This window comes from Rana temporaria, chromosome 5 (genome assembly GCF_905171775.1).
Source record: "Rana temporaria chromosome 5, aRanTem1.1, whole genome shotgun sequence".
In the NCBI taxonomy this organism is placed as follows: domain Eukaryota; kingdom Metazoa; phylum Chordata; class Amphibia; order Anura; family Ranidae; genus Rana; species Rana temporaria.
The window spans coordinates 396,806,696-396,834,682 of NC_053493.1; the positions used below are offsets into that span (position 1 = coordinate 396,806,696).

General features: G+C 45.1%; 1 protein-coding gene across 1 annotated transcript; it reads right to left on the reverse strand.

Annotated features, from left to right (window-relative positions):
- Positions 1-13,889: 13,889 nt before the first annotated feature.
- On the reverse strand, positions 13,890-15,201 carry LOC120941527 (extensin-like). Its single transcript, XM_040354962.1, has 2 exons — positions 15,031-15,201; positions 13,890-14,954 (listed from the first exon to the last, which is right to left on the reverse strand). Exon 2 carries the CDS (start codon positions 14,852-14,854, stop codon positions 13,928-13,930), a length of 927 nt encoding a protein of 308 aa, XP_040210896.1. The 5' UTR covers positions 14,855-14,954; positions 15,031-15,201; the 3' UTR covers positions 13,890-13,927.
- Positions 15,202-27,987: the final 12,786 nt, after the last annotated feature.

Here is a 27,987-nt window from a genome sequence, read left to right on the forward strand (position 1 = left end):
AGAAGCCAGGCAGGCCAGGAAAGGGTGGGGCGAGCAAGCCCCCCTGCCCCAAAGCACCCTCTCCCAATGTTGATGGGGACAAATCCATAGCAGACCCTTATTCGAGCATGCAGCCAGGCAGGCCAGTAAAGGGGGGCGTGCGAGCGAGCCCCCCCTGCCCCAAAGCACCCTCCTCCAATGTTGATGGGGACAAAGGGCCTTTTCCCCACAACCATGGCTGGCCGTTGTGGGGGTCTGCGGGCAGGGGGGTTAACGGAATCAGGAAGCCCCCTTTAACAAGGGGGCCCACCTCCAATCCCAACCCCCCAATGTGAATGTGTATGGGGTACATTGTACCCCTACTCATTCACCAAAAAAAGTGTCAAAAAGAGATACAAACAGGGAGACAGTCTTTGACAAATCCTTTATTTAAAAAAAAAAAAAAAAAAACAATGTTCGTCGGCATGTTGGCACTTGCCAAACTGCATGGTAACACAATATCATACAGTTCAGTGTGGTGTGATGTTGCAAAACGGTCAGGGATTTATTTTTCTAGTTTCTTGAGCAATGGGGCTGCCCTACACGCAATATTTGGGAACACGCGATAATTACGTGCAAGTACCGTCGTACCAACGTGGTGTGAACGGAGCCTAACACCCATGTGAACTTAGCAGCAGTGCCTCTCTGTAATGGAAGCTGTAAAATCTTTTCATTGATAAGATTTGTAGCATCTGAATCATGGCACCTAGGCACGGGTTATCTTTCATGATAAAGATTGTAAACGAGAGCATCTTTGAAGTCTGCCGTTTTATCTTCTAGATAATAAATATTTTCCATCTGTTACAGCATATCTATGGTCAAAATGTAAAGTCATATATTCATTTCTACATTGTATTTCAATTATTTATAGCCTACTCCTATACAGTATAAACGATCTTTATGAAGTCAGTATGACTTTGTTAACTTACTTTGTAATGATCCCCAGCTCGTTTGGCTGTACTTTTCCTGTGGATCTCAGGAGTGTAGCCCGCTCTGCTCCCCTGTGACCTGTTTCCAGCTGAAGCCCGCTGTCACCTGATGTCACAGAGTCAGTCCAGGCTGGGGGAAGATCATAACAATATGGTTGGGGTCCACCCAGGAGCCTAAAACGGCACCTGGCTCAGCCTCTGAAAGCCTGAGCCGGGCACTTCCAGCACTCCAATGAGTGCAGGGGCGGACAGAGCAGAGAGCCACCGACTGAGAGTCACCCATGCTCTGCTCAGGGAGCACTGAGAACCGAGCGATCAGCGATGTCTGATCGCTCAGTTCTTAGCCTTAGAGCTGGCAGGGGACAAATGCAGCATCGGACTGATTCTGAAAGTTAATATCTTGTACTGCCCCCTTTGGCAAGTATCACAGCTTGTAAACGCTTTTTGGAGCCAGCCAAGAGTCTTTCAATTCTTGTTTGAGGTATCTTTGCCCATTCTTCCTTACAAAAGTCTTCCAGTTGTTTGAGATTTCTGGGCTGTCTGTCACACACTGCTCTTTTAAGGTCTATCCATAGATTTTCAATTATGTTGAGGTCAGGAGATTGTGAAGGCCATGGCAAAACCTTTAGTTTACGCCTCTTGATGTAATCCCCCGTGGATTTCGAGGTGTGTTTAGGATCATTATCCATCCTCTCTTTAACTTCAGCTTTTTCACAGATGGCATCAAGTTACCATCCAAAATTTGCTGAAATTTTATTGAATCCATTTTTCCTTCTACTTGTGAAATGTTCCCTGTGCCACTGGCTGCAATACAACCCCAAAGCATGATTGATCCACCCTCATGCTTAACAGTTGGACAGAGGTTCTTTTCATTAAATTCTGTGCCCTTTCTTCTCCAAATGTACCTTTGCTCATTCCGGCCAAAAAGTTCTATTTTAACCTCATCGGTCCACAGAACTTGTTTCCAAAATGCATCAGGCTTGTCTATATGTTCATTTGCAAAGTTCAAACGCTGATTTTTGTGGTGAGGACGTAGAAGAGGTTTTCTTCTGATGACTCTTCCATGAAGACCATATTTGTACAAGTATCTCTTTATAGTGGAATAGTGTACCACAACTCCAGTGTCTGCCAGATCTTTCTGGAGGGATCGTGCAGTCAAACGTGGGTTTTGAATTGCTTTTCTCACAATCCTGCGAGCTGTTCTGTCTGATATTTTTCTTGGTCTTCCAGATCTCGCTTTAACTTCCACTGTTCCTGATGACTGCCATTTCTTAATTACATTCCGAACAGAGGATATTGACATCTGAAAACGCTTTGCTATCTTCTTATAGCCTTCTCCAGCTTTGTGAGCCTCAACTATTTTCAGTTTCAGTTTTATAGACAACTGCTTAGAAGAACCCATGGTGCTGATTGTTGGTCAGATGAGTCTGGGCATTTAAAACCTTTGAGATTGACATCACCTGGTCTTCCCAGACGATGATTGAGAACAATCCATGACACTGGCAGGTCTCAGATTTGCAAAGGGGGCAGTGCATGCTATAAATTCTGCAGGGTGCCCAAACTTTTGCAGACGCCATTTTTTTGTTTTCTGTAATTTTGAAAGTGTAAATGATGGAAAAAAATCTAACTTTTTTTGACATATTATAAGAATGTCTAATCTGTAATATGATGCCTTTTGGAGATTTTTCCATCTTTCCTTGGCTTCGTTATGCACATTAATACAGATTTTTACCTGGGGTGCCCAAACTTTCGATCCCCACTGTAACACTAAAAAACGCCCATGTGTGCATGGGCACATAGGCTAACAGAGTTCAGTTTATGGGCTTTTAAAAAAAAGCCAAAACGCCAATAAACTGCAGTTTATCCGCTTCAGTGTGCATGGAGCCTAATCCATAGGTCTTGGTACAATTTTCTCCAAAAAAAACAAAGGAAATCAAATTCATTGCAGTGGCATTGCTTATAATTACTCATTGGCCGGAAAGGACAGCTAAGGTAAGGAAAATGTAAAGATAATGTTGCAGAGAGATCACTTTTATTCTCCTTTCCCCCGGGGACACGGCTAATGTCTGTGCTGTGCAGTTTGCACTTAGCCGGAGTTATAAAAGACAGACTCGGAGCTGTATCCTTCCTGAAAGGATGTGAGCAGGTAGCAAGGCATTGATTTTCAGATATTTTATAGTCTGGGTGTTATATGCTGCTTAGAGCTGAGCTTGCATTTGAAAGAATAAACCAGCCTTAACCCCCTTTTCTAATGTAAACTGGACAATCACTTACTGAAAGGCTCTGGCTATTTCCAAATGACCTTTTCAGAGATGCATCACAGCCTCCTAAGGTTTTGTGCTTCCTAGAATTTTTCAAATATTGAAACAGCCGGTAGGTGGCTGCATGTGGTCCCATTAGGCAGGTTCCACTAAGGTTAGGTTCACATGGGTGTTAAGCTTCTTAACCACTTCTGCCCTGGACCATTTTGCTGGTCAAAGACCGGGCCACTTTTTGCGATTCGGCACTGCGTCGCTTTAACTGACAATTGCGCGGTCGTGCGACGTGGCTCCCAACCAAAATTGACGTCCTTTTTTTCCCACAAATTGAGCTTTCTTTTGGTGGTATTTGATCACCTCTGCGTTTTTTTTTTTTTGCGCTATAAACAAAAATAGAGCGACAATTTTGAAAAAAAACATCTATGGCCCAGATTCTCGTATATGGGCGTAAAACTGTGCAGGCGTAACGTATCTGATTTACGTTACACCGCCGCAAGTTTTACAGGCAAGTGCTTTATTCACAAAGAACTTGCCTGTAAAATTGTGGCGGCGTAGCGTAAATCACCCGGCGCAAGCCCGCCTAATTCTGTGAAGCATATGCTTCAGTGTTCTCCCTGCTTGTTTAATGCTGTGTGTGTGTGTTAGAGGGACAGTGATTTCAGGTGTGACTCACTCCTCTGCTAACAGGCTGATTGAAATGTTAATGACCCTTCCTCAGCCAGTCCTATTTCAAAGGGTAATTGATATAGTGTGTTGTGTGAAGGAGACCTGTGTTTACTGTTTACTGTGATTAGAAGTGGCTCGTGTTAATTATTCTGATTGCTTCATTGTGGTAATTATCTCTTCTATATGCGGGCCAGGCTGTCTAGATAACGTATTCTGTACAACTAGTAACTACCTTCACTGATGTCATTATCTAAAGAAATGTGTCTGTCAGGGTCGGCTCCGAAGTGTCTGCCTATAATCTGTATGGGAGCCCCCACTGTGTGAGGGGGCGGACATTGTCATTGTAACAGTTTTGTAAATTACATATAAGCTGTGTGTTGTACCATTAAAGTCTGTCTTGTTCCAGCAGTAAGCGTGACCCATGTGTGGCTTATTGGGCGATTCCAGGAATATCCCTCCTCGTGGAATATTGGGGTGATTTGCTTTTATGGGAAGAAGGGAATGCTTGACGGGGATATCATTCTAATACCGTCACAAATTCAAATTAGCCGGGTAGGGGGCGTGGAGCATTTAAATTAGGCGCGTTCCCGCGCCGAACGTACTGCGCATACGCCGTCCGGAAAATATCCCAGGGCGCATTGCTCCAAATGACGTCGCAAGGACGTCATTGGTTTAGACGTGAACGTAAATGGCGTCCAGCCCCATTCACGGACGACTTACGCAAACAACGTAAATTTTAAAATTTAGATTCGGGAACGACGGCCATACTTAACATTGGTTGCCCCTCATATAGCAGGGGCAACTTTACGCTGTGCAAAACTAACGTAAACGTCGTAACTTCACTGCGTCGACCGCGCGTACGTTCGGGAATTCGCGTATTTAGCTCATTTGCATACTCGACGGGGAAAACGACGGAGGCGACACCTAGCGGCAAAAATAAAAATTGCATTTAAGATCCGACAGCGTAAGAGCCTTACGCCTGTCGGATCTAATGGATATCTATGCGTAACTGATTCTAAGAATCAGTCGCATAGATACGACGGCCCAGATTAGGACTTACGACGGCGTACATTGCGTTGCGCCGTCGTAAGCCCTTTGAGAATCTGGGCCTATATTTTTTACTATTTGCTATAATAAATATCCCCCAAAAATATTTCAAATATTTTTTTTCCTCAGTTTAGACCGATACGTATTCTTCTACATATTTTTGGTAAAAAGAATATCGAAATAACCGTTATTGATCGGTTTGCGCAAAAGTTATAGCGTCTACAAAATAGGGGATAGTTTTATGGCATTTTTATTAATATTTTTTTTTTTTTTACTAGTAATGGTGGCGATCAGGGATTTTTATCATGACTGTGACTTTATGGCGGACACATCGGACACTTTTGACACATTTTTGGCACCATTGGCATTTTTACAGTGATCAGTGCTATAAAAATGCACTGATTAATGTGAAAATTACACTGGCAATGAAGGGGTTAACCACTAGGTGGCACTGTAGGGGTTAAGTGTGACCTAGTGAGGGATGGGCTAGGTGTGACAAGACAGTGATCACCGCTTCCGATTACAGGAAGCGGTGATCACTGTCATTGTCACTAGGCAGAGCGGGGAGATGCTTGTTTACATCAGCATCTCCCCGTTCTTCCTCACTGCGAGATGATCGCGGGTATCCCCATGGCGATTGAGTTCCGCAGGACCCGCAGTCAGGCTCACGGATCTCGCAGTGGGCGCGCAATTGCGGCCCGCATTCACAATGCTGCGATATTAAAGGGGATGTATACTTACGTCCATCTGCCTGTCCGTGCCATGCTGCTGACGTATATAGTCGTGCACTGGTCGGCAAGCAGTCAACCGGCTCACGCAAATATACTGGGGAAAAATGGCTCTCCTGGGCAAAATCCCGCACATATACCGCGTCGCCCACCAGAGGGCGCGCGTCCCCTGCATGGCAGAGAACCCAATTTGCGTGCGCGATCGCGTGCACAAGCAGGAGCACAGGGGTTTGTATGTGCAAACACACAAATCCCCGTTCTGTCTGAGGAGACAAGACAGATTGTGCCTTTCTACAAAGTACAGTAACACGATATGTCAAATCTCCTAGTTAGTCTCATCCCCCCCACAGTTAGAACACACAATAGGTAACACAGATAACTCCTTGATCGCCCCCTAGTGTTAACCCCTTCCCTGGCAGTGACATTTACATAGTAATTAGTACATATTTAAAGCACTGATCGCTCTGTAAATGTCAGTGGTCCCAAAAATGTGTCAAAAGTGTCCGACCTGTCTGCCACAACGTAGAAATACCGCAAAAAATTGCAGATCACCGCCATTTTTTACTAGTAAAAAAACGCCATATGAAATGCCATAAATCTTTCCTATAGTTTGTAGACGCTATAACTTCTGCGCAAACCAATCAATATAGGCTTTTTTGCAATTTTTTTTACCAAAAATATGTAGCAGAATACATATCGGCCTAAACTGAGGAAAACATTTTTTTTTAAATAAAAAATTTGTGATATTTACTATAGTAAAAAGTAAAAGATATTGCTGCTAGATTCAGAAAGCCCGCCGTAAGTTTGTGCGGGCGTAGCGTATCTCAGATACGCTACGCCGCCGTAACTTAGTGAGGCTGGGGCTGGATTCACAAAGAACCTGCGCCCTAAGTTACGGCGGCGTAGCGTACATCTGTCAGCGTAAGCATGCCAAATTCAAATTGTCAAAAGGGGGGCGTGTTTTATGTAAATAAAACATGACCCCACGTAAATGACATGGCATGCGCCGGCCGTGAACGTATCCCAGTGCACATACTCCTAATCACATCGCAAATAGTCAATGCTTTCGACGTGAGCGTAATTTACGCAAAGCCCTATTCGCGAACGACTGACGCAAACGACGTAAATTTTTCAAAATTCGACGCGGGAACGACGTCCATACTTAACATTGGCTATGCCTCATATAGCAGGAGTAACTTTACGCCGGAAAAAGCCTTACGCAAACAACGTAAAAAAATCCGCCGGGCTCACGTAAGTTTCTGAATCGGCGTATCCAGCTCATTTGCATATTCTACGCTGAAATCGACAGCAGCGCCACCTAGCGGCCAGCGTAAATATGCACCCTAAGATACGACGGCGTAAGAGACTTACGCCAGTCAGATCTTAGCCTAATTTCGGCGTATCTTGAAAGAAGATACGCCGGCGCAGCTTTGAATTTACGCGGCGTATCAATAGATTCGCCGGCGTAAATTCTTTCTGAATCTAACCCATTATGTTTTTTTTAAATTTACTCTTTTTTTTTGTTTATAGCACATACAATAAAAACCACAGAGGTGATCAAATACCACCAAAAGAAAGCTCTATTTGTGTAAAAAAAAGGATGTCAATTTTGTTTTGTACAGTGTCGCACGACCGCGCAATTGTCAGTTAAAGTGACTCAGTGCCGTATCGCAAAAAATGGCCTGGTCATTGAGCAGCCAAATCTTCCGGGGCTGAAGTGGTTAAATAGCAAACATGTTGTACTTACCTCCTCTTTGCAAGGGTTTTGCACAGAGTGGCCCGGTCCTCCTCTTCTGGGGTCCCGAATCGGTGCATCGAGCGCCCCCTCGCAGACCCTCATTCCAAGGGGACACCCGATGCGGGCGCGCTCCCGAGTCCTGCTGCTGCGTCCATTGACACAGACAGCAGGACCCCCCCCCCCCCCCCCCCCAATGGCTGCGCTGCTATCAATCTATCCAATGAGGACTTGAGACAGCGGCTGGAGCTGCTGTGCTCGTCCCCGTCGATGTAAAAGGGGGTCTCTGGGGGGCTGCTGCACTACAGAAGGTTTTTCACCTTAATGCATAGAATACATTAATGTGACAACCCCTTTAACAAAGGAAGACAACCGTACAGAAATACATTTCATGATGCAGCATATACTGTATATCTGAAATTTAACTCAAGGAGAAATTGCCCTTCATAATGACAGACCTCAGATAACCACCAAAAGGAGGACAATTGTTTGTGAAAAGTGTGCCCTGTACACATGATCAGTTCTTCTGATGAAGACGGTCTGATGGATTTTTTCATCAGATATCCGATGAAGCTGACTGATGATCAGTCGCGCCTACACACCATCAGTTAAAAAAACGATCGTGTCAGAACGCGGTGACGAAAAACATAACGACGTGCTGAGAAAAATTAAGTTCAATGCTTCCGAGCATGCGTCGACTTGATTCTGAGCATGCGTGGATTTTTAGCCGATGGACGTGCCCACAGACGATCGTTTTTTTCTATCGTTTTTTTAACCATCAGATAATTTTAAAACAAGTTCCTAGTTTTTTGACTGATGGATAAAAAGCTGATGGGGCCCACACACGATCAGTTCGTCTGATGAAAACAGTCCATCAGACGGGCCGATCGTGTGTACGCTGCATTAGGCAAAGAATGGGATCAAGTAACTCAACTTACAGACACATCGAATTCATAAGGGGACAATTGCCCTGCCAGAAAGAACCCACCTCTTCTCATATAAAAATGTAATAATAGCCAAATTAGCATGCCTGTTTCCCTCCGCGAACCCTCTCTGCTTCAGAGGTTGCGAAATGGTGGGTTCTATGGTCCACATCTGGTGGGAATGTCCCAAAGTCAGGCCCTTCTGGAAAAGGATGTTTAATCTAATATTTAAAGTGACTGACCTTCAGATTCCAAGAACTCCCGAGGTAGCCCTTCTCAACGCTTTCATTCCCAAGACTCACAAATTCACCTGGAGCTTAATCCACTTCATTTTGTTGGGAGCCAAGCTGACGATAGCCAAGGCTTGGAAACAGCCCAGGGTTTCCTTTTTAGCTGCCAAAACAAAATCTCATGGATCATGTCCCAGGAAAAATTAACAAGCATTTTGCTTGATTCTAAAGATCGGTTTGACTCCACTTGGGAGCCCTGGGCCCATCATATGGGCATTTCCCTCCACCCAGGGTTTCGGGTATAACACACACATAGCCACTTTACATGGTTGGGGCCCGACCTGCTGTTTGGCTCTTTCTCTTCTCTTTTCTCTTCTCTTTTCTATCCTATCTCCCTCCCCTCCTTATTTAATGGGATATTATGGCCTCCAATACGTTCAAAATGGAAATGTAGCCTGGTTACCTCTGGGCAATTAAGTTGTTTGGTCTCCCCATCTTGAAGCTCAGGCATGGATCCTTTGCCACATTCAAGCCCACAGAGCGCATGTTAGGTCCATGATGTTTGTTGCAGTTCGGGGTCGCGGGGTGGTCGCCCTAGCGCAGTTTGTGCCCATTCGGGGCGCTGGGGTGGTCGCGGCAGGACCTGGGATTTGTGATGATTGAGGACGGAGAACTTGGTTATGTTAAAGGTCCTGTGTCAAGATTTCGAGCCTTACTATTTTTGTTGCACTCTCATGCTCTCCTTTTGGAGATAGGATATTTGCCTCATGTTTATCTTCATTGGCCCAGATTCAAGAAGCACTTGCGCCCGCGCAACCATAGGTTGCGCGGCGCAAGTGCTTACTTGCTCCGGTGTAACGAGTGCTCCTGATTCAGGAACCTCGTTACACCGACTGCAGCCTAAGATATGACAGGCATAAGCCTCCTTATGCCTTCATATCTTTGGCTGCATTCTTGCGTTGGCCGCTAGGGGGCGCGGCCATTGTGATCTGTGTATAGTATGCAAATTGCATACTAACACCGATTCACAAAAGTTGCGCGGGCCCTGCGCACGCAAGGTACGGAGTTTCCGTACGGCGACTTTAGCATAAGGCTGCTCCTACTCATAGTAGGCGCAGCCAATGCTAAAGTATAGCCACCCTTCCCGCTCGTGAAATTTGAATTTCACGTCGTTTACGTAAGTGATTCGTGAATGGCGCTGGACGCCATTCACGTTCACTTAGAAGCAAATGACGTCCTTGTGACGTCATTTTCCGCAATGCACGTCGGGAAAGTTTCCCGACGGAGCATGCGCTGTTCGCTCGGCGCGGGAGCGCGCCTAATTTAAATGATTCCCACCCCCGGCGGGATCATTTACATTAGGCGTCCTTACGCATGGCAAATTAGCATAGCGCCCACGCAATTTACGGAGCTACTGCTCCGTGAATCGCGGGCAAATCGAAATATTTGCGTGGGCGCAGAGCAAAAATCGTTGCCCTTTGCCCACGCAAATATTGCGCGGCTCTACCTGAATCTGGGCCATTGACTTGGTTGTCATTTGATAGAACAACCAGAGCTTTGGAAGGCTAGCTAATCCCATTGTTGAATTTTAGATTCAAATGTTATAATTGTCTTATTATCAGTTGATAACCCTCTACTTTCCATTATAGAATGTGTAAATGGCCTACTATGTCACATGTGCTCCTCTGTACTATTGTTCCCATATGTATCTTCATTCTTTTTGTACTTTATAAAACTCAATAAAACTATTTGAAAGAAAAAAAAATGTAATAATAAAAAAATATATATTGGAAACAATATTTTGCCTGCAAAAAATGTCTTAAAAAGTTTTTACCTTGGTATATTGTTTTAAATCATTTTGGTGGCTCAAGCAAACCAGGCATAGAGCGCTTATGCCCTTAAGGAAGGTAGCCTATGATTGTATGTGTGTGCACGTGTAACCTCCTAATGTTGACTGTCATTGAGAAAGTAATCCAACTTCATGGTTGTCGATTAGGTAATTAGTGTGAACAGTCAATTACCAAGGAAATTTCATGTAGAAGCAGGTCTAGCCAACAGGCCAGACCAACCTTCGTGGTATACAGTGCCTTGAAATAGTGAAATTTCCCACATCTTGTCATGTTACAACCAAAAAGGTAAATGTATTTTATTGTGATTGTATGTGATAGACCAACACAAAGTGGCACATATTTGTGAAGTGGAAGGAAAAATGTAAATGTTTTTCAAAATGTTTTATAAATACGTATCTGAAAAGTGTGACATGCTTTTGTATTCAGCCCCCTTTACTCTGATACCCCTAACTAAAATCTAGTGGAACCAATTGCCTTCAGAAGCCACCTAATTAGTAAATAGAGTCCACCTGTGTGTAATTTAATCTCAGTATAAATACAGCTGTTCTGTGAAGCCCTCGGTGGTTTGTTAGTGAACCTTAGTGAACAAACAGCATCATGAAGGCCAAGGAACACGCCAGACAGGTCAGGGATAAAGTTGTAGAAACGTTTAAAGCAGGGTTAGGTAATAAAAAAATATCCCAAGCTTTGAACATCTCACAGAGCTCTGTTCAATCCATCATCTGAAAATGCAAAGAGTATGGCACAACTGCAAACCTACCAAGACATGGCCGTCCACCTAAACTGACCGGCCGGGCAAGGAGGGAATTAATCAGAGAAGCAGCCAAGAGGCCCATGGTAACTCTGGAGGAGCTGCAGAGATCCACAGCTTAGGTGGGAGAATCTGTCCAAAGGACAAATATTAGTCGTGTACTCCACAAAACTGGCCTTTATAGAAGAGTGGCAAGAAGAAAGACATTGGTGAAAGAAAGCCACAAGAAGTCCCATTTGCAGTTTGCGAGAAGCCATGTGGGGGACACAGAGTCCACAAAAGACTTGAGACTGGGGTGGGGTTTCCCCCTTCCAACAGGTCAACGACCCTAAACATACAGCCAGAGATACAATGAAATGGCTTAGAATAGATCAAAGCTATGTAGATATATTACCATGTAAAGCATGGGTCTTCAAACTATGGCCCTCCAGTTGTTCAGGAACTACAATTCCCATCATGCCTAGTCATGTCTGTGAATGTCAGAGTTTTACAATGCTTCATGGGATGTGTAGTTCCGCAACAGCTGGAGGGCCGTAGTTTGAGGATCCCTGATGTAAAGCATATTCATGTGTTAGAATGGCTCAGTCAAAGTCCAGACCTAAATCCAATTGAGAATCTGGAAAGAATTAGAAATTGCTGTTCACAGACGCTCTCCATCCAATCTTATCTAAACTTGAGCTATTTTGCAAAGTAGAGTGGTCAAAAATGTCCCTCTCTAGATGTGCAAAGCTGGTAGAGACATCCCCAAAAAGACTTGCAGCTGTAATTGCAGTGAAAGGAGGTTCTACAAAGTATATTGACTCCGGGGGGCTGAATACAAATGCACATCACACTTTTCAGATTTTTCATTGTAAAAAAAATAAAAAAATAAATATATATATATAATTCCCCTTCCACTTCACAATTATGTGCCACTTTTTGTTGGTCTATCACATAAAATCCCAATAAAATACATTTACATTTTTGGTTGCAAAATGTAAGGGGTATGAATACTTTTTCAAGGCACTGTAAATGCTCCTCTTCTCCACCTACATTATCCCTAAGGCTGCATTCACACCTAGGCGTTGGCGTTACAGGCGTTTTTACGCGCGTTTTTTTCGCGCGTTTTGGTGCGCGTTTGCGCGCGTTTGCGCGCGTTTGCGCAGAGCGACGTCCAGCGTTTTTTTTTTTTTTTGACCAATAGTAAAATAGATCACCTCTGTCATCATTTGTTGCTATGTGAAAGGTTTTTTTTTCCTCTTCCTGGGTGATAATTCCTCTTCCGGGTCATCCTTGTGCTTCTGACTCCATTGTGAAAATGAGTGATGACGAGATGGCTTTGTTCATGGCAGCAGCCACTGCTAGCCAATATCTTATAAACGAGAGGCAGAGAAAAAGGAAGAGGCAACGCAGATTTTGGATACACCCCGTCATTGCTGATCGGGAAGAAAGAGGGCAATTTTGGGTGATGTACCAAGACCTCCGTGACCATGAAGACAAATTTCTGGACTACACCAGAATGTCCATAAAAAGGTTAGTAAAAAATGATCTGGAATCATTTATTTTTTACATTGTACCATTTGGGTTGCCACCTTTTCTTCAAGTCAAACATGTACACTTCTGCGGTGCACAACTATTTTTTTTAATACTATGAACTATACATATATTTTGTTAGTATTTTACATTTCTAATCATATGAATATAATAAAAATAGTCCCCTTTCCATTGCAGTGCACAGAGTTCCCCCTTTACATTAGAGTCCACAGAGTTCCCCCTTTACATTAGAGTCCACAAAGTTCCCCCTTTACATTACAGTGCACAGAGTCCCCCTTTACAATACAGTGCACAGAGTCCCCCTTTACATTACAGTGCACAGAGTCCCCCTTTACATTACAGTGCACAGAGTCCCCCTTTACATTACAGTGCACAGAGTCCCCCTTTACATTACAGTGCACAGAGTCCCCCTTTACATTACAGTGCACAGAGTCCCCCTTTACATCACAGTCACCCTTTTGCATATCAACTCCCAGATTTCCCTTTCACTGTATGGGTTAACCAACATAATCTGATTGAAGCGAGACCTCAAGATACTCAGACATAAGGGATGCTCTGTGAACCATGATCTAAGGGGGAAACCGAGATCTCTGATGTACGGAGAGGACTCCAATGTGAGAACTCTGATTTATCCTAGTGTACTCACCAAGAGGCAGGATAGAGAAAGGGGGGGGGGGTGCTTCTGTCAGACAGCGATGGAGGGTGAGCTCACTCACCCCTTGGCAGATAGCACATCTCATCCTGGTATATCTGTGGCTGCTGGGTTGTAAGTTTTCATCCCCTGCAGCCATTAACCCTGCCGGAAATCCATATTCTGGTCAGAAAAATCTGTCAGAGTGTCAGGCAGTCTGAAACCCGGACACATGATTCCAAACCTGAACTGTTCTGGCGAATCCCGGAAAGGTGGCAACCCTAGTACCATTCCATTGCCAATTTTAAATTTCATTTTCCTTTACAGCTTTGATGAGTTGCTGGAATTGTTGATCAACAGATTGCAGAGGATGGACACCTACTTCCGCAACTGTATCCCCCCTGTGGAGCGACTTATCATAACACTGAGGTAATTTTTATTTAGCGCTTTGAATGTAATACACTCTATTATATATATATATATATATGTGTAATAAAAACCAAACAAAAATTCTGTAGGAACAAAATTATTTTAATATTTTAATCAACCAAAACATTGGTTCTTTTTTTTTTTTATTAGGAAAATATACACAAAGTGCCTACCTATATGTTTTATACATATTCCTTATTTACAATTGATGTAAATTTGGGGAGGAGTCCTCTTCCCCGTGCGGTGACATGGCGACCGACAGTGCGTGGGCAAAAGGGGGCCAAGTGGAGGTGGTGCTGTCTTCCCCTGACCAATTGGAAGGTGGTGTTGCTTGTGGTGGTAGTGGTGTTCGTGTTGGGGCATTCCTGAAAGTCGATTGTCTCGGTCGATGTGGGTAATGTGATGTAGGTGTAGTCGTTAACGCAGGGTAAGTAGAAGGTGGTGGGTGGTAAGAAGAAAGTGTTGTAGGAGGCAGAGTACTGTATGTGACAGGTGGTGTTGAGAGATGAGGAAAAGGAGAATGAGGGTGGTAAGAAGAAGGTTGTGTATAAGGAAAAGGATTCAGAGAAGTGTGAGTGGAAGGTGTTGGCACAGGAGGTAAATGAGATAGAGTGGTGGTCAAAGGATGGTGAGCAGAAGTCGGTGGTGGTGTTGGTCGAGGAGGTTGGTCGGAAAGCTGTGGTCCTGTCCAAAGGGTAACGGGTGGTGGGGAGAAATGGGTCGTGGGTGGTGTTGGGACATGCTCGGTCCGTTTATTGGCATATGGGCCATAGGGTGGTGGTGGTTCGGATAAATCGTCAGCTTCTGTCGGGGGTATAAATGTCGAGATGTATCTAGCCGTACAGGACAGCACCACCGCTTGCAGATTTGGGGGAACTTTATCGATTAGTTCCCCCAGACATTTTGCTACATTTTGGCCATATGATCTATTGCTCATCCGGTCAGACATGTTTGTCATAATGTCCAACATACGATCCATGGCTGGATCCGGAGCAGGAGCCCTCCTACGCAGAGCACGCGGAGGTCCAATATGCGCGATGTTAACTGGGGACTGCTCTGCAAGTGGTCTCGTCGCATTAGAATTTGATGCCTCGGAGTGCTGCGGTTCTGGCTCCAGAGTAGCCATCGCTTGATCCCCGGATGCCACGCTCTCTCTGTCCCCTCTCTCTGCCACGCTCTCTCTGTCTACTACAGCTGTGGCAGCCTCGTCCCAGCAGCTTTCAGTACTGAAAAAAGAAATCATGTATTCAAAAATAATTTTAAACATTTGGTTTACCGAGCAAAGTACAGATAATGGTTTACCTCCCCAAATCCAGCACCGGTCTCAGAAACTCCAATTCCTTTGCGTGAACGTATTCTTTCACCGAACATGCTCCACTCCCACTTCGCCGCTGCTCCCGCTGTGCCTTCAGCTGGCGAGCGTAGGCGTCCCTTATACTCTTCCATTTGAGTTTTAGAATTTTCACTGTAAAAAATAAAAAAAATAATATATATTATTTTCTTTGTAGGTATCTATCAACTGGACAATCGATTGCAAGTCTGCATTACTCGTTTCGTATTGGAAGATCTACTGCCAGTTATATAATTCGGGACACCTGCAGTGCCATTTGGGAAGTCCTGAAACCCATTGTGTTTAAAAAACCGGCAGCAGAGGACTGGGAAAAAATTTCCCAAGTATTCTGGGAACGCTGTAACTTTCCGAATTGTCTAGGAGCGATCGATGGGAAACACATCAGGATTGTTAAGCCCATGGCTAGTGGGAGCCAGTATTTCAATTATAAGAAATACTTTTCATTCGTCTTAATGGCTGTGGCTGATGCCAATTATTGCTTTACCTATATTGACATTGGTTCCTATGGAAGTAGTGCAGACTCAGCGATTTTTGGGAACTCCTCTTTTGGGCAATTACTTCGAACAGATGGTCTGGACCTTCCACAAAATAGTCCACTCCCGGGCACAAACGGCCCTCCCCTACCAAGTGTCTTTGTGGGTGATGAGGCTTTTGCTCTGAACACACACCTACTTCGGCCTTATTCAGGACATAATCTGAACGAAGACAAACGCATATTCAACTACCGGCTTAGCAGAGCACGCCGCGTAGTTGAGTGTGCTTTTGGAATTTTGGCGAACAAGTGGAGGGTTCTCCACACACCGATTGTCCTCAACATGCAAAATGCCATTAGTGCTGTAGAAGCGGCGTGTGCCTTGCACAATTTTGTCAGGCAGCGCGATGGTCTAGATTACGAGGAGCCAGTCCATGAGACTCTGGAAAGAGCTCATTGGACTGGTGTACGTGGGAACACACAGGGGACACATGTCCGTGAACAGTATGCGGCATACTTTGTCTCTCCTGAAGGGCAGGTCCCTTGGCAGCTCAATTCCATTTAATTTATTGAACTTTTCAGCTTTTGACACGCTTATTTTGTGAAATAAAATCTTTACTATGCTGTTTTGTGGAAAAAAAATAAAAAATGATTCATGTTTTAAGAAGTCTCATTCTAATTTTATTTTGATACAGTTTTATCATTGGGTTCAATAGCCCTATCATATTGTGTGCCATTTTATATTAGTGACATTCTATCAATTGTAAACTTAGTTTATGTATTTATTCTGTGGTCTAATAAAGGGCCTGTAAGTGACCGCCTAGACGTGGGTTGGGGGTCCGATCAGGACCCCCAGGGTACATCCGGGGGTTAAGTGGCTCTATATGTGTCCCCCTGCGTGTCACTTTCTCCTCCTGTGTAAACACAGGAAGAGGGAAGTGATGACACTGACACCAGTACACGTAGGCACAATCCCCTTTTGGATCTCCAATCCACTCCCCCATCCCCTTGTCACAGTATCAATGAATGCAGTGAACATATATTTACTGATCACTGCAGGCAGAGTGTAAGGTCCTGTGTAGCCCCCGTCCCCACCTGACGCTGTAGTCGCTAGGTCGATTGAATTTTTTTATTTTTTTAGATTAAAGATGTGTAAAATAATATTTTTTTTGAAAAATGTCACTAAATTTTTGGATTATTAAAAATCACAGAGGGGATCAAATATCACCATTAATAAGCTCTATTTGTGGGAAGAAGAGAACGCAATTTATGTTTATAAGCCATGTCGCATGACCGCACAATAGTCATATTTGTAAAGACACATTTTTAAACTTAACAGCATATTGGTACGGTAATAAATGCCTACTGTAACGACAAACAATCGTTCCATTATTTCATTAGTGGCATTTTGTATTTCTGTTATGTTTTTTGGCTCAGTGCCCAGTTCTCATAGATTTGGCTCCCAATTGAACACCAAGCGTCCCAACGGGTGGTCCTCATTTTGTAGCCCGGTGCCCTGCTGTCATAAAGACAGGGGTGCTCCTTCACCATCCTGATGAAATTTTCAGGCTCCAGCATGGAAAGGGTTCTATCAAATTCGGCCTCCATTGATAAAAATGTGACTTTTCTTTATTGTAAGTAAAGTAAAATGGTGATTTCACAAGTTCCTGTAAAAAAATATGTCATTTCCTGTTTTGTTTTGGAGCTGTATGGGCGTCAAAACGCGCGTAAAAACGCTTGCTGTCGCGCGATACGCTCAATACGCGCGTTTCCCATTACTTTCTATGGTAAAAAAAAACGCTCGAAAACGCCTATGTCGCGCGATTCGCGCGACAAAAAAAGGTCCGGGACTAGTTTGAGCTTCGCGCGACAGGCGTTCAGGTGTGAACAGGCACCATAGGAAACAATGTTAAATCTGCCCTCCCGCGTTCGTGAGCAGTGCGTTTCAGGCGTAAAAACGCCTAGGTGTGAATGGGGCCTAAGAATGACTTCTCTACTACCTCTTTAGAATATACCACAATACTTCTGCCCCTCCTGCCTTCCCCATATACATGCCCTTCTACTCTCCTTCAGGTATCCTGCCAAGGAAAAGTGGCATGACAGAAAGTCACTGAAACATGGAAATTCGCTTGGCAGTCAGAAGAGGCATATCGGGAAGCGTACATAACACACCAAGGTCCCTCAGGAAGAAGAAAATGCCAGCATGTCCTTCAACTATATTAAGTGACACCTGGGTGCTAATTAGGGATCTCGTTGTACTCATTCAATTGATCTTGCAAGTGCATCATGTTATTCATTACTTAAAGCGGAGTTCCGGCCACAATTTCACTTTTTATATATAAATACCTCTGTAATACACAAGCTTAATGTATTCTAGTAAAGTTAGTCTGTAAACTAAGGTCTGTTTTGTTAGGTTGTTACAGCATTTAGACACTTTATAAAATAGAAATTGACTGGGGCCATCTTAAGTGTGGGCATCATGAAGCCAGACTGTATGACTTCCTGGATTTCAGCCTTTCAGATCAGGTTTCAGCACCTGTACTGTCCAAGTCACATGATTCTTCGAGACTGGGGAGTGCACAGACTCCTGGAAAGTTACACCCACTACATTCCCAGGAGTCTGTGCGGTGTAGGTTAGGAAGCTTAAGCATCTAGGTGCAGGAAGTGGGAAGATTAACTATTCTGCCTAGCAACAACACTTTGAAGGCATCTAAAAAAAAAAAAAAAATTCTTAAAGGACTAATGACATTTTTTTAAAACTACTGATGTAATGTTATATTTATGGGTGAAACTCCACTTTAACCTCTTTCTCTTGTACATTATACTGCCATGAAAAGTTAGTTAGTAGTATTACTTTTTGTGTTTTGTTGCGGGTGCCAAGCTGTGATTATGAGTCATGTATGGTGGTTATCTAACTGTAAATACAGTATTGGTTTTTGGGAAAATAAGTTTACTTGGTATGTAATTTTGATCCTTTTAAAGTGGTTTGATGTATGTGGTAAAATGAAATATGTTGTTGTGGTTTATATGATGCAGTTAGTGTGTCGCCCACATATTGCTGCAATTGCCAATGTGTTACATATTGTCCACTTTTGTTACACATGTATTCTCAGTCACAACTGCCAATGTCCTGCCCACATAGTGTCTATGTTGGGATAGAAAGAATTGAAATATGTACCCATGTATCACCAAAGCTTATTGCTATGGTGCCAGCTAACACTGTTTGTTTTTGGGACCATTTTAATAACCACCACAAGTAGGCTTTTCCCTATCAGTGTGCCCCTGGAAGACGTCACTTTTGACGAAACGGCGTAGGGAGAAGCAGCGTGCTGATGTCACCACGTACTGTGCCAGGCCCGGAAGCTACGGGCTGTGATCAAGAGCCGGCCGGCTCGAATAGACAAACTGAACCGTGCTGGTGAGGCTGCATTTGATGGGTGCTGGTAGGCTGAATTGATGGGCTCTGGTAGGCTGCATTTGATAGGCACTGGTGAGGTTAAATCAGTGTTTCTCAATTCCAGTCCTCAGGCCCCCCCAACAGGTCAGGTTTTCAGGATTTCCCTCAGATGAAAAGGCTGTGGTGATTACTAAGGCAGTGAAACTGATCAAATCACCTGTGCAAAATAATGGAAATCCTGAAAACCTGACCTGTTGGAAGGGCCTGAGGACTGGAATTGAGAAACACTGGGTTAAATTGATGGGCGCTGGTAGGCTGCATTGATGGGAGTGGGTAGGGCTGCATTGATGGGCGCTGTTGAGGCTGCATTTCATGGACACTTCATTAAAAAGGTGTGGTTTACATGGGCAGGAGAAAGGAGGTGGGGTCAGGGGTGGAGCAAAGGGGGCGGTCAAATGAGGTTTCGCCTGGGGTGTCAAAAATCCTTGCACCAGCCCTGCCTCCAGAAAAAGTCAATCACGTAGCACAGCCCCCTTCCTCCTTACTTGTCCTTGACTCCTCTTCTAGGCGTGTATAATTACTGTCTCTGTTGGCCCAGCTCCTCCACCTTTCCTTACATAGCCTCTATGTAGGAGCTGGGAGAGGAGAAAAGGGGAATACAATAGAGTGTAACTTGAGTGATAGCTTTTATTGTCTCAGGACTGCTGACATTACATCCAACATGACAACACCCAGGAGCAGTCTCAGGGCTTTTCGGTGTCTACGCAAAGGAGGTTGTTTCCAGTGACAAAAACTGAACGAAAATTACGCGGAATTTTTGTAAATTGATGAAAACTATGATGAAAATCAATTCCTTTTTTCATCAATGAATGAAAACAGAGCGAAAATTTGAGGGAGGAACATTTTGCCACGTGAAATTTCGCTTTCCTCTGAGCTCCACCTGTAAAGCCGTAGCGTGCTTAGTGGTGTGTTGTGCTTAGCACTTAGCAGTATTACAGGGAGGAATGCTTAAATAACCGCAGAGGTGATCAAATACCACCAAAAGAAAGTTCTATTTGTGGGAAAAAAAGGACGCCAATTTTGTTTGGGAGCCACGTCACACGACCGCGCAATTTTCAGTTAAAGCGACGCAGTGCCGAACCGCAAAAAGTGCTCTGGTCTTTGACCAGCAATATGGTCCGGGGGTTAAGTGGTTAAATACAAGTGTAGCGCTACCCCCGAAAGGAGCCGCTGTTTGATTCAGGATCGGCTTTCTAAGTTACCTTCTTTGACTTGGTCTAGGAGGGACTTCTGTGAGTGTAAGCGAGAAACAAGTGTCCAGACACGAAATTCCGTTTCAAAGCTTTATTCCAAGGCCTGAACTGGCCAACATCAACAGGGCACACGATAGAAAAGGTTGATAAGTGTAGAGGAACTTTAGTATCAGGCCTTTGGATGTTAGTAGAGAGCAAGCCTGCTCTCAGCAATAGCGTAGATCAATTCGTCCCCACCCTGTCAGGGTGGGTAAAGTGCCCCCGGGCAGGCAGCTAACTCAGGCCTGGCAGCCGGAGCGTCACTTGCAAAAATCACTAGGATGCAGGCCTCTGCCACAGGCTGGACAATTTAGGATTTAGAAAGGTCAGTTTTAGTAAATCCTCCCAGTTAGTTCAATCAATGTCAGTTTAAGCATACCTGTCATAAGGTGTGGTGACCGGTTCCCCGATGGTTCGTCTAGGCCTTCCGGACAACCTCTAATTCTAGGTTCTCCCGAGCCGATTCCCATCGCACAGCACCCAGCTTAGAATCCTCTCAGCAACAGTCTGGGGACCCAGCAAGCCGCTGGGGTCCCTCTCAAATCAAGGTATATAATGCATGACCTCGGCAGGGCAGGACACAGTGGCGGGGCCCATGGATGCCTGTACCCTGAAGGTGGGTACCGCACCTGGAACTCGGGCCCGCAAGAACGAACCCGCCAAAAGCAGCCGCCACAGATATACCCCCCTCCCAGCATGCCCAACAAGGGAAAACCCCCCTGATTGGCTGCTGAAAGGAGGTGGATCCCCCAGAACCAGGGCCGGACTTACCATTGGCCTTGACTGGGCTCAAGCCCAGGGGCCCCACCCAATAGGGGGCCCCCTTTAAAAAAAAAAAAAAAAAAAAAAATTTTTTTTTTTTTTTTTTTTTTTTTTTTAGGGGTCCGGAGGTCCCCAGGGCCCCGGACGGCAACCCCCCTTTTTTTAATTTATTTTTTGTAAAAAAATGTTTTTTTTTTATATATTTTTTATTTTTATATATATATAATATATATATATGTATATATATATATATTTTATTATTATTATTAAAGGGCCCAAGGGTCTCCAGGGCCCCCGGATGGTAACCCCCCTTTTTTTAATTTATTTTTTGTAAAAAAATGTTTTTTTTTATATATTTTTTATTTTTATATATATATATATGTATATATATATATATATTTTATTATTATTATTAAAGGGCCCAGGGGTCTCCAGGGCCCCGGATGGCAACCCCCCTTTTTTTTATTTATTTTTTGTAAAAAAATGTTTTTTTTTATATATTTTTTATTTTTATATATATATAATATATATATATGTATATATATATATATATTTTATTATTATTATTAAAGGGCCCAAGGGTCTCCAGGGCCCCCGGATGGCAACCCACCTTTTTTATTTTTTTATAAAAAAAATTACATTTTTTTTTTATATATATATATATATTTTTTTATTAAAGGGCTCAGAGGTCCCCAGGGCCCCATGTGGCAACCCCCCCTTTTTTATTTTTTTTATAAATGTTTATTTTTTTATTTTTGTTTATTTTTTTATTTTTTATTAAAAGGCCCAGAGGTCCCCAGGGCCCCATGTGGCAACCCCCCCTTTTTTATTTTTTTTATAAATGTTTATTTTTTTATTTTTGTTTATTTTTTTATTTTTTATTAAAAGGCCCAGAGGTTCCCAGGGGCCCAGAGGTTCCCAGGGGCCCAGAGGTCCCCAGGGCCCCCGGGTTTGGCAACCTCCCTTTTTTTATGTATTTTTTATAAATGTTTTTTTTTATTATTATTAAAGGGCCCAGAGGTTTATTTTTTCTTTTTATTAAAAGGCCCAGAGGTCCCCAGGGCCCCGGATGGCTACATATATTTATATATATTTGTTTTCTTCTTTATTTCTTCTTTTTTTTGTAAAGGCCCCCCCCGCTTCTCAATTTGCGGCAGCCCCCACGCTTCTCAATTTCAGGCGGCAGCACCCCCACCCCCCCCTAGGTTCTCTGCTTCAGGGGGCCCATGCCTTAAGCTGTGCAAGGGGCCCCAAAATTCCTGATGGCGGCCCTGCGCATACCTCCCAACACGCACGGATTCTGTGGGACTTTCCCGCACAGACAGCTTCTTCCCGCAGTCCCGCAAAAGGGTTAATTTTCCCGCACTGCAAGAGGAGGCAGCACGGAAGCAGGAGGAACCGGAGTGGTGTGTGGAGGACTGTGGCTGCTGAAGGGAAGATAGCCGAGAGCCGGGCTAATGACAGTCTGTGGCCCCGGCTGTTGGCACAGGTGAGAGGCACCCCCCCCCTCAACAACTGCAAAATCCCCCCCCTGCTCAACAACTTTAATGCGCTCCCCCCCGCTCAACAACTTCAATTCGCCCCCCCCCCCCGCTCAACAACTTCGATCCCCCCCAATTCTCGGCTCCAGGGGGCCCCTTCAACACTCAAGCCCAGGGGCCCCCACCACCCTAAGTCCTGCCCTGCCCAGAACCCCTCTAGCGCCAACTGCCGCCCAGGGGTGTCAACGCACCCCTGGCGCGCCGACTGACCTACAGGTCGATTCTGGAATTGGCAGCAGCCTAAATTTCCATAATTTGTGAATGGGAGTAATGACGCCTCCCATTCCCCATTAGTTTTACTGTAGCGCCCGTACTGAAAGTAGGGGGGCGCTACACAAGACATACACTTTTACACACAGTTAGGGACAATCCCCTTAGCTTTGTCATAGAGGGGAGGGGGTAGGGTAAAGGAACAACCAATGGGAACTGAACACTTGTACATTGAAACAGACTACAGATAAACATAAAGGGATTATGGTAAGCAGGCAGCCTCTCAATACACATCCCCTGTGGAGAGACGTCTCCAGTCCTGACCGTTGTCTGTGCCATTTACCAACACAATTAGACACAGCAACAAGAGGGAGGGGATGGTGGAGAAGGGATGTAGCATTACATTACATGATCTCAATGCCAGCTTGTCCCCAGGTCTTCAGTCTCTTCTGGGCCATAATCTGTGGGTAGGAGGCCAGCCCACAGTCCCTTCCAAAACACACAGGGCCAGATTCAGATAGATTAGCGGATCTTTAGAGCGTAACCTGCATCGGGCCGAATTCTGAATCGGCGTACGCAAACGACGTTAAAATGTAAAACTCGGCGCGGGAACGACGGCCATACTAAACATAGGAAACGCTGCAGTTACCCCTGCTATAGCAGGGGTAACTATCCGCCGGAAAAAGCCGAACGCAAACGACGTGAAAAAAAAGCGACGGGCGGGCGTTCGTTACTGAATCGGCGGTTCTCCTCATTTGCATATCCGACGCGTAAAAGACCGAGGCGACACCTAGCGGCCGGCGGGAGATTGCAGCCTAAGATCCGACGGTGTAAGTCACTTACACCTGTCGGATCTAAGGGAGATCTATGCGGAACTGATTCTTATGAATCAGTCGCATAGATCCGACCGTCGGATCTCAGAGATACGACGGCGGATCAGGAGATACGCCGTCGTATCTCTTGATGAATCTGGCCCAATGTGACAGTGGGTTCTGTCACAATCATCTTTAACCAACTCTGGACATTTCTGTTGTTTCTACAAAGAACAATTCTTTCATTTTGTGTGTACCGTATTTATCGGCGTATACCGCGCACTTTTTTGCCCTGAAAATCAGGGCAAAATCATGGGTGCGCGGTATACGCCGATACCCGCTTTCCCGCTCCGAGTTTTGAATACTGTGCCGAAATATACCGAGCGCAGTACACTCGGGTATAGTCGGGCAGTCTCGGCAACTTCCGCGCTCACGTCCTGGACGTACAGGACGTCAGCGCGGGTAGCCGAGCATTGCCGACAATACACGAGTGTCAGAGCGCAGTGTATTGTCGGCAATGCTCGGCTACCCGCGCTGACGTCCTGTACGTCCAGGACGTGAGCGTGGAAGTTACCGAGACTGCCCGACTATACCCGAGTGTACTGCGCTCAGTATATGTCGGCGCAGTATTCAAAACTCGCCGCGGGAAACGAGCGAGGACGCCGCAGAAGGACACCGGACCCGCCGAAGAGGACACCGGACCCGCCGCAGAAGGACACCCGAAGCCGCAGAAGGACACCCGAAGCCGCGCAAGACACCAAAACTGTAAGTACAAAAAAAAATATTTTTTTCCACAGGATTCAGGGTCACATTAGGGGTGCGCGGTATACGCGGGAGCGCGTTATACCACGATAAATACTATGTCGGTTCTCTTTGTTTCCGAGTTGCCCGGGGGCCCCATAATCTCCTATTGCCCGGAGGCCCCATAATCTCCTATTGCCCGGGGGCCCCGTGAGTTGTCAGTCCGCCTCTGTATGTTGGTTCTCTTTGTTTCCGAGTTAGGTAGGATATGCTGGGTAGACAATGCCAGTTCTGCCGGGCAGAAATGTTACTTCCCGCGCTTTTCAGTAATAGAACCCGCACATTTCTAAGAAGCCTTCCAGATAACAAATGAAGTTGTCAGAAGTAATGTACTATCGAACAGCTGTCAAAGAAGAAATTCCACCCACTGATGTCAGCAAAATTTACTTTGTGCATTCTTTCCTTTCTGAGGAACGTTAATATTAGACTTACAGTTCAAGGAAGTTTGCTCAGGTAAATAAGATATTAAAGGGAAACAGTGTCAGATATAATCTTTACGTCAATAGAATATATTATACATCAGTAGCTGAGTAAATAACTAATGTAAGTCATTTTCCCTCCGAACATATGGGAAATGGCGCTAAGATAAATCCGTACACAGGCATAGTATTTTTGGCACTTGCCTGCTACAGCAAGATGGCGGAACCGAGTTTTAGGCTAGAAACAGGCATCTGCTGCTCTGACCCTGGGGTGTAGTCATCACTAAGCCCTGGGGTTGGGGCAAAACAGGTTGGGGAAGCATCCTGAGCAAAAGGGGAGCCGATGTGATCATAAAAAAACATTAGCACTGGGTAGTGGCAGGGTAGGAGGTGCAAAATTACCTCAACCATATTGGATGAGAGGAGGAACCGAGTGAGAGCCTGGAAGGAGAGGAGGATACTGGGCATATACACCCCCTTCCTGCCCAGGTAAATTTTTAGTTTTCAGCGCTGTCGCACTTTGAATGACAATTGAGCGATGATGCAACACTGTATCCTTTTGGTGGTATTTGATCAGTTTTTATTTTTTTGCGCTATAAACAATAGAAGAGTGACAAGTTTGAAAAAAACACAATGGCCCAGATTCTGAAACGAGATACGACGGCGTATCTCCAGATACGCTGTCGTATCTCTAAGTTGCGCGGTCGTATCTATGCGCCTGAATCTTAGAATCAGTTACGCATAGATTTCCCGTAGATCCGACTGGCGTAACTGTGTTACACCGTCGTATCAAAAATGCATATTTACGCTGGCCGCTAGGTGGCGCTTCCGTCGAATTCCGCGTCGAGTATGCAAATTAGCTAGATACGCAAATTCCCGAACGTACCCCCGGCCGACGCAGTACATTTACGCCGTTTACGTTAGGCTTTTCCCGGCGTATAGTTACCCCTGCTATATGGTGGCGTAAGTGCGGCGGACCAATGTTAAGTATGGCCGTCGTTCCCGCGTCGAAATTTGAAAAAGTTACGTTGTTTGCGTAAGTCGTCCGTGAATGGGGCTGGACGTCATTTACGTTCACGTCAAAACCAATGACGTCCTTGCGGCGTACTTTGGAGCAATGCACACTGGGAAATTCCACGGACGGCGCATGCGCCGTTCGGGAAAAAACGTCAATCACGTCGGGTCACACAACATTTACATAAAACACGCCCCCCTGTTCCAAATTTGAATTAGGCGGGCTTACGCCGGCCGATTTACGCTACGCCGCCGCAACTTACGGAGCAAGTGCTTTGAAAATACAGCACTTGCCCTGCTAAGTTGCAGAGGCGTAACGTAAATAAGATATGTTACGCCCGCGCGAAGATACGCGGATGTACGAGAATCTGGCCCAATATTTTTTACTTTTTGCTATAATAAACATCAAATTTAAAAAAAATATATACATATATTTTTTCCTCAGTTTAGGCCGATATATATTCTGCTACATATTTTTGGTAAAAAAAAAATCACAATAAGCGTTTATTGATTGGTTTGCACAAAAGTTATAGCGTATACAAAATAGGGGATAGTTTTATATGGTATTTATGTTTTACTAGTAATGGCGGAGATCTGCAATTTTTATTGCGACTGTAACATTGCGACGGACACTTTGGACACTTTTGGCACTATTTTGGGACCATTCACATTTATACAGCGATCAGTGCTATAAAAATGCACTGATTACTGTATAAATGTGACTGGCAGGGAAGGGGTTAATTAAGTGGCGATTAAGTGGTTAAATGTGTATCCTAGGGAGTGATTCTAACTGTAGGGGGAGGGGACTCACAATGGGAGGAGACCGATCGGTGTTCCTCTCTCCTGGGAACACATCGGTCTCCTCTCCTCCTCACACAGATCCACGTCCTTGGCTGTGTCACCGGCAATCGCGGTTGTCTGGCGGACATCGCGGCCTCCCGAGTGATGCAGCTCGCCCCCTGGATGGCAGGGAAGCCCAGGACGTCATATGACGCCCGCCCATGATGGCCGATCCCTTCTGCAGACATCATATGACAATACGCGGGATGTGAAGTGGTTACAAATAAGAGACTGAGAAGTCTTCTAAAGGGGGCCGTGGCAGGTTGGGAAAAGCCTGGAAAGGACTCTGGAGTCGAGTCAGAGAAATCAGAACACAACGTCGTAACTGAAATTGTTGCCACCAACAGGAACCCCCCAAAATATACAGTCCTTTAAACTCTCCAGGGGCAGATTCAGATAGATTATCGGATCTTTAGATCCGCGTAATCTATCTGATTTTCGATCCGCCGGTCCAATTTTGCAAAGGCAAGTGCATGATTCACCAAGCACTTACCTCGAAAATTGCACCGTCGGATCGTAACTCCCCCGGCGGAATTCAAATTCCGCGGTTAGGGGGAGTGTACAATTTAAATCAGGCGCGTTCCCGCGCCGATTTAACTGCGCATGCGTCGCCGGCGAAATTTGCCAGTGCGCATGCTCCAAATGACGTCGCTAGGACGTCAATGTTTTCGGCGGCTACCTAAATTCCGGCCATCCGTATTCCCGATCGACTTACGCAAACGACGTAAAAATTTGAATCTCGGCGCGGGAACGACGGCCATACTTAACATTAGCTACCCCTCATATAGCAGGGGTAACTATCCGCCGGAAAAAGCCGAACGCAAACGACATAAAAAAAAAGCGACGGGCGGGCGTTCGGTCTTGAATCGGCGGTTCTCCTCATTTGCATATCCAACGCGTAAAAAACTGCGACGACACCTAGCGGCCGGCGGTAGATTGCAGCCTAAGATCCGACTGGTGTAAGGCACTTACACCAGTCGGATCTAAGGGAGATCTATGCGGAACTGATTCTTATGAATCAGTCACATAGATCCAACCGTGGGATCTCAGAGATACGACGGCGGATCAGGAGATCTGCCCCTCCAGGCTATGCTTAGCTTTAGGCAATGGGCCAGATTCACAAAGGAAATACGCCGGCGTATCTACTGATACACCGGCGTATTTTCAAATTTGCCGCGTCGTAGCGTTGTTTTGAATCCTCAAAACAAGTTACGACGGCTTTAGGCTTCGATCCGACAGGCGTATGGCTTCGTACGCCTTCGGATCGTAGGTGTAATTCTTCGGCGCCCGCTGGGTGGAGTCCTTGTCGTTTTCCGCGTCGGGTATGCAAATTAGCTGTTTACGGCGA

Excerpts from the sequence above, each read along its gene's own strand:
- LOC120941527 (XM_040354962.1), bottom strand. The coding sequence starts at position 14,854 with ATGGCTACTCTGGAGCCAGAACCGCAGCACTCCGAGGCATCAAATTCT.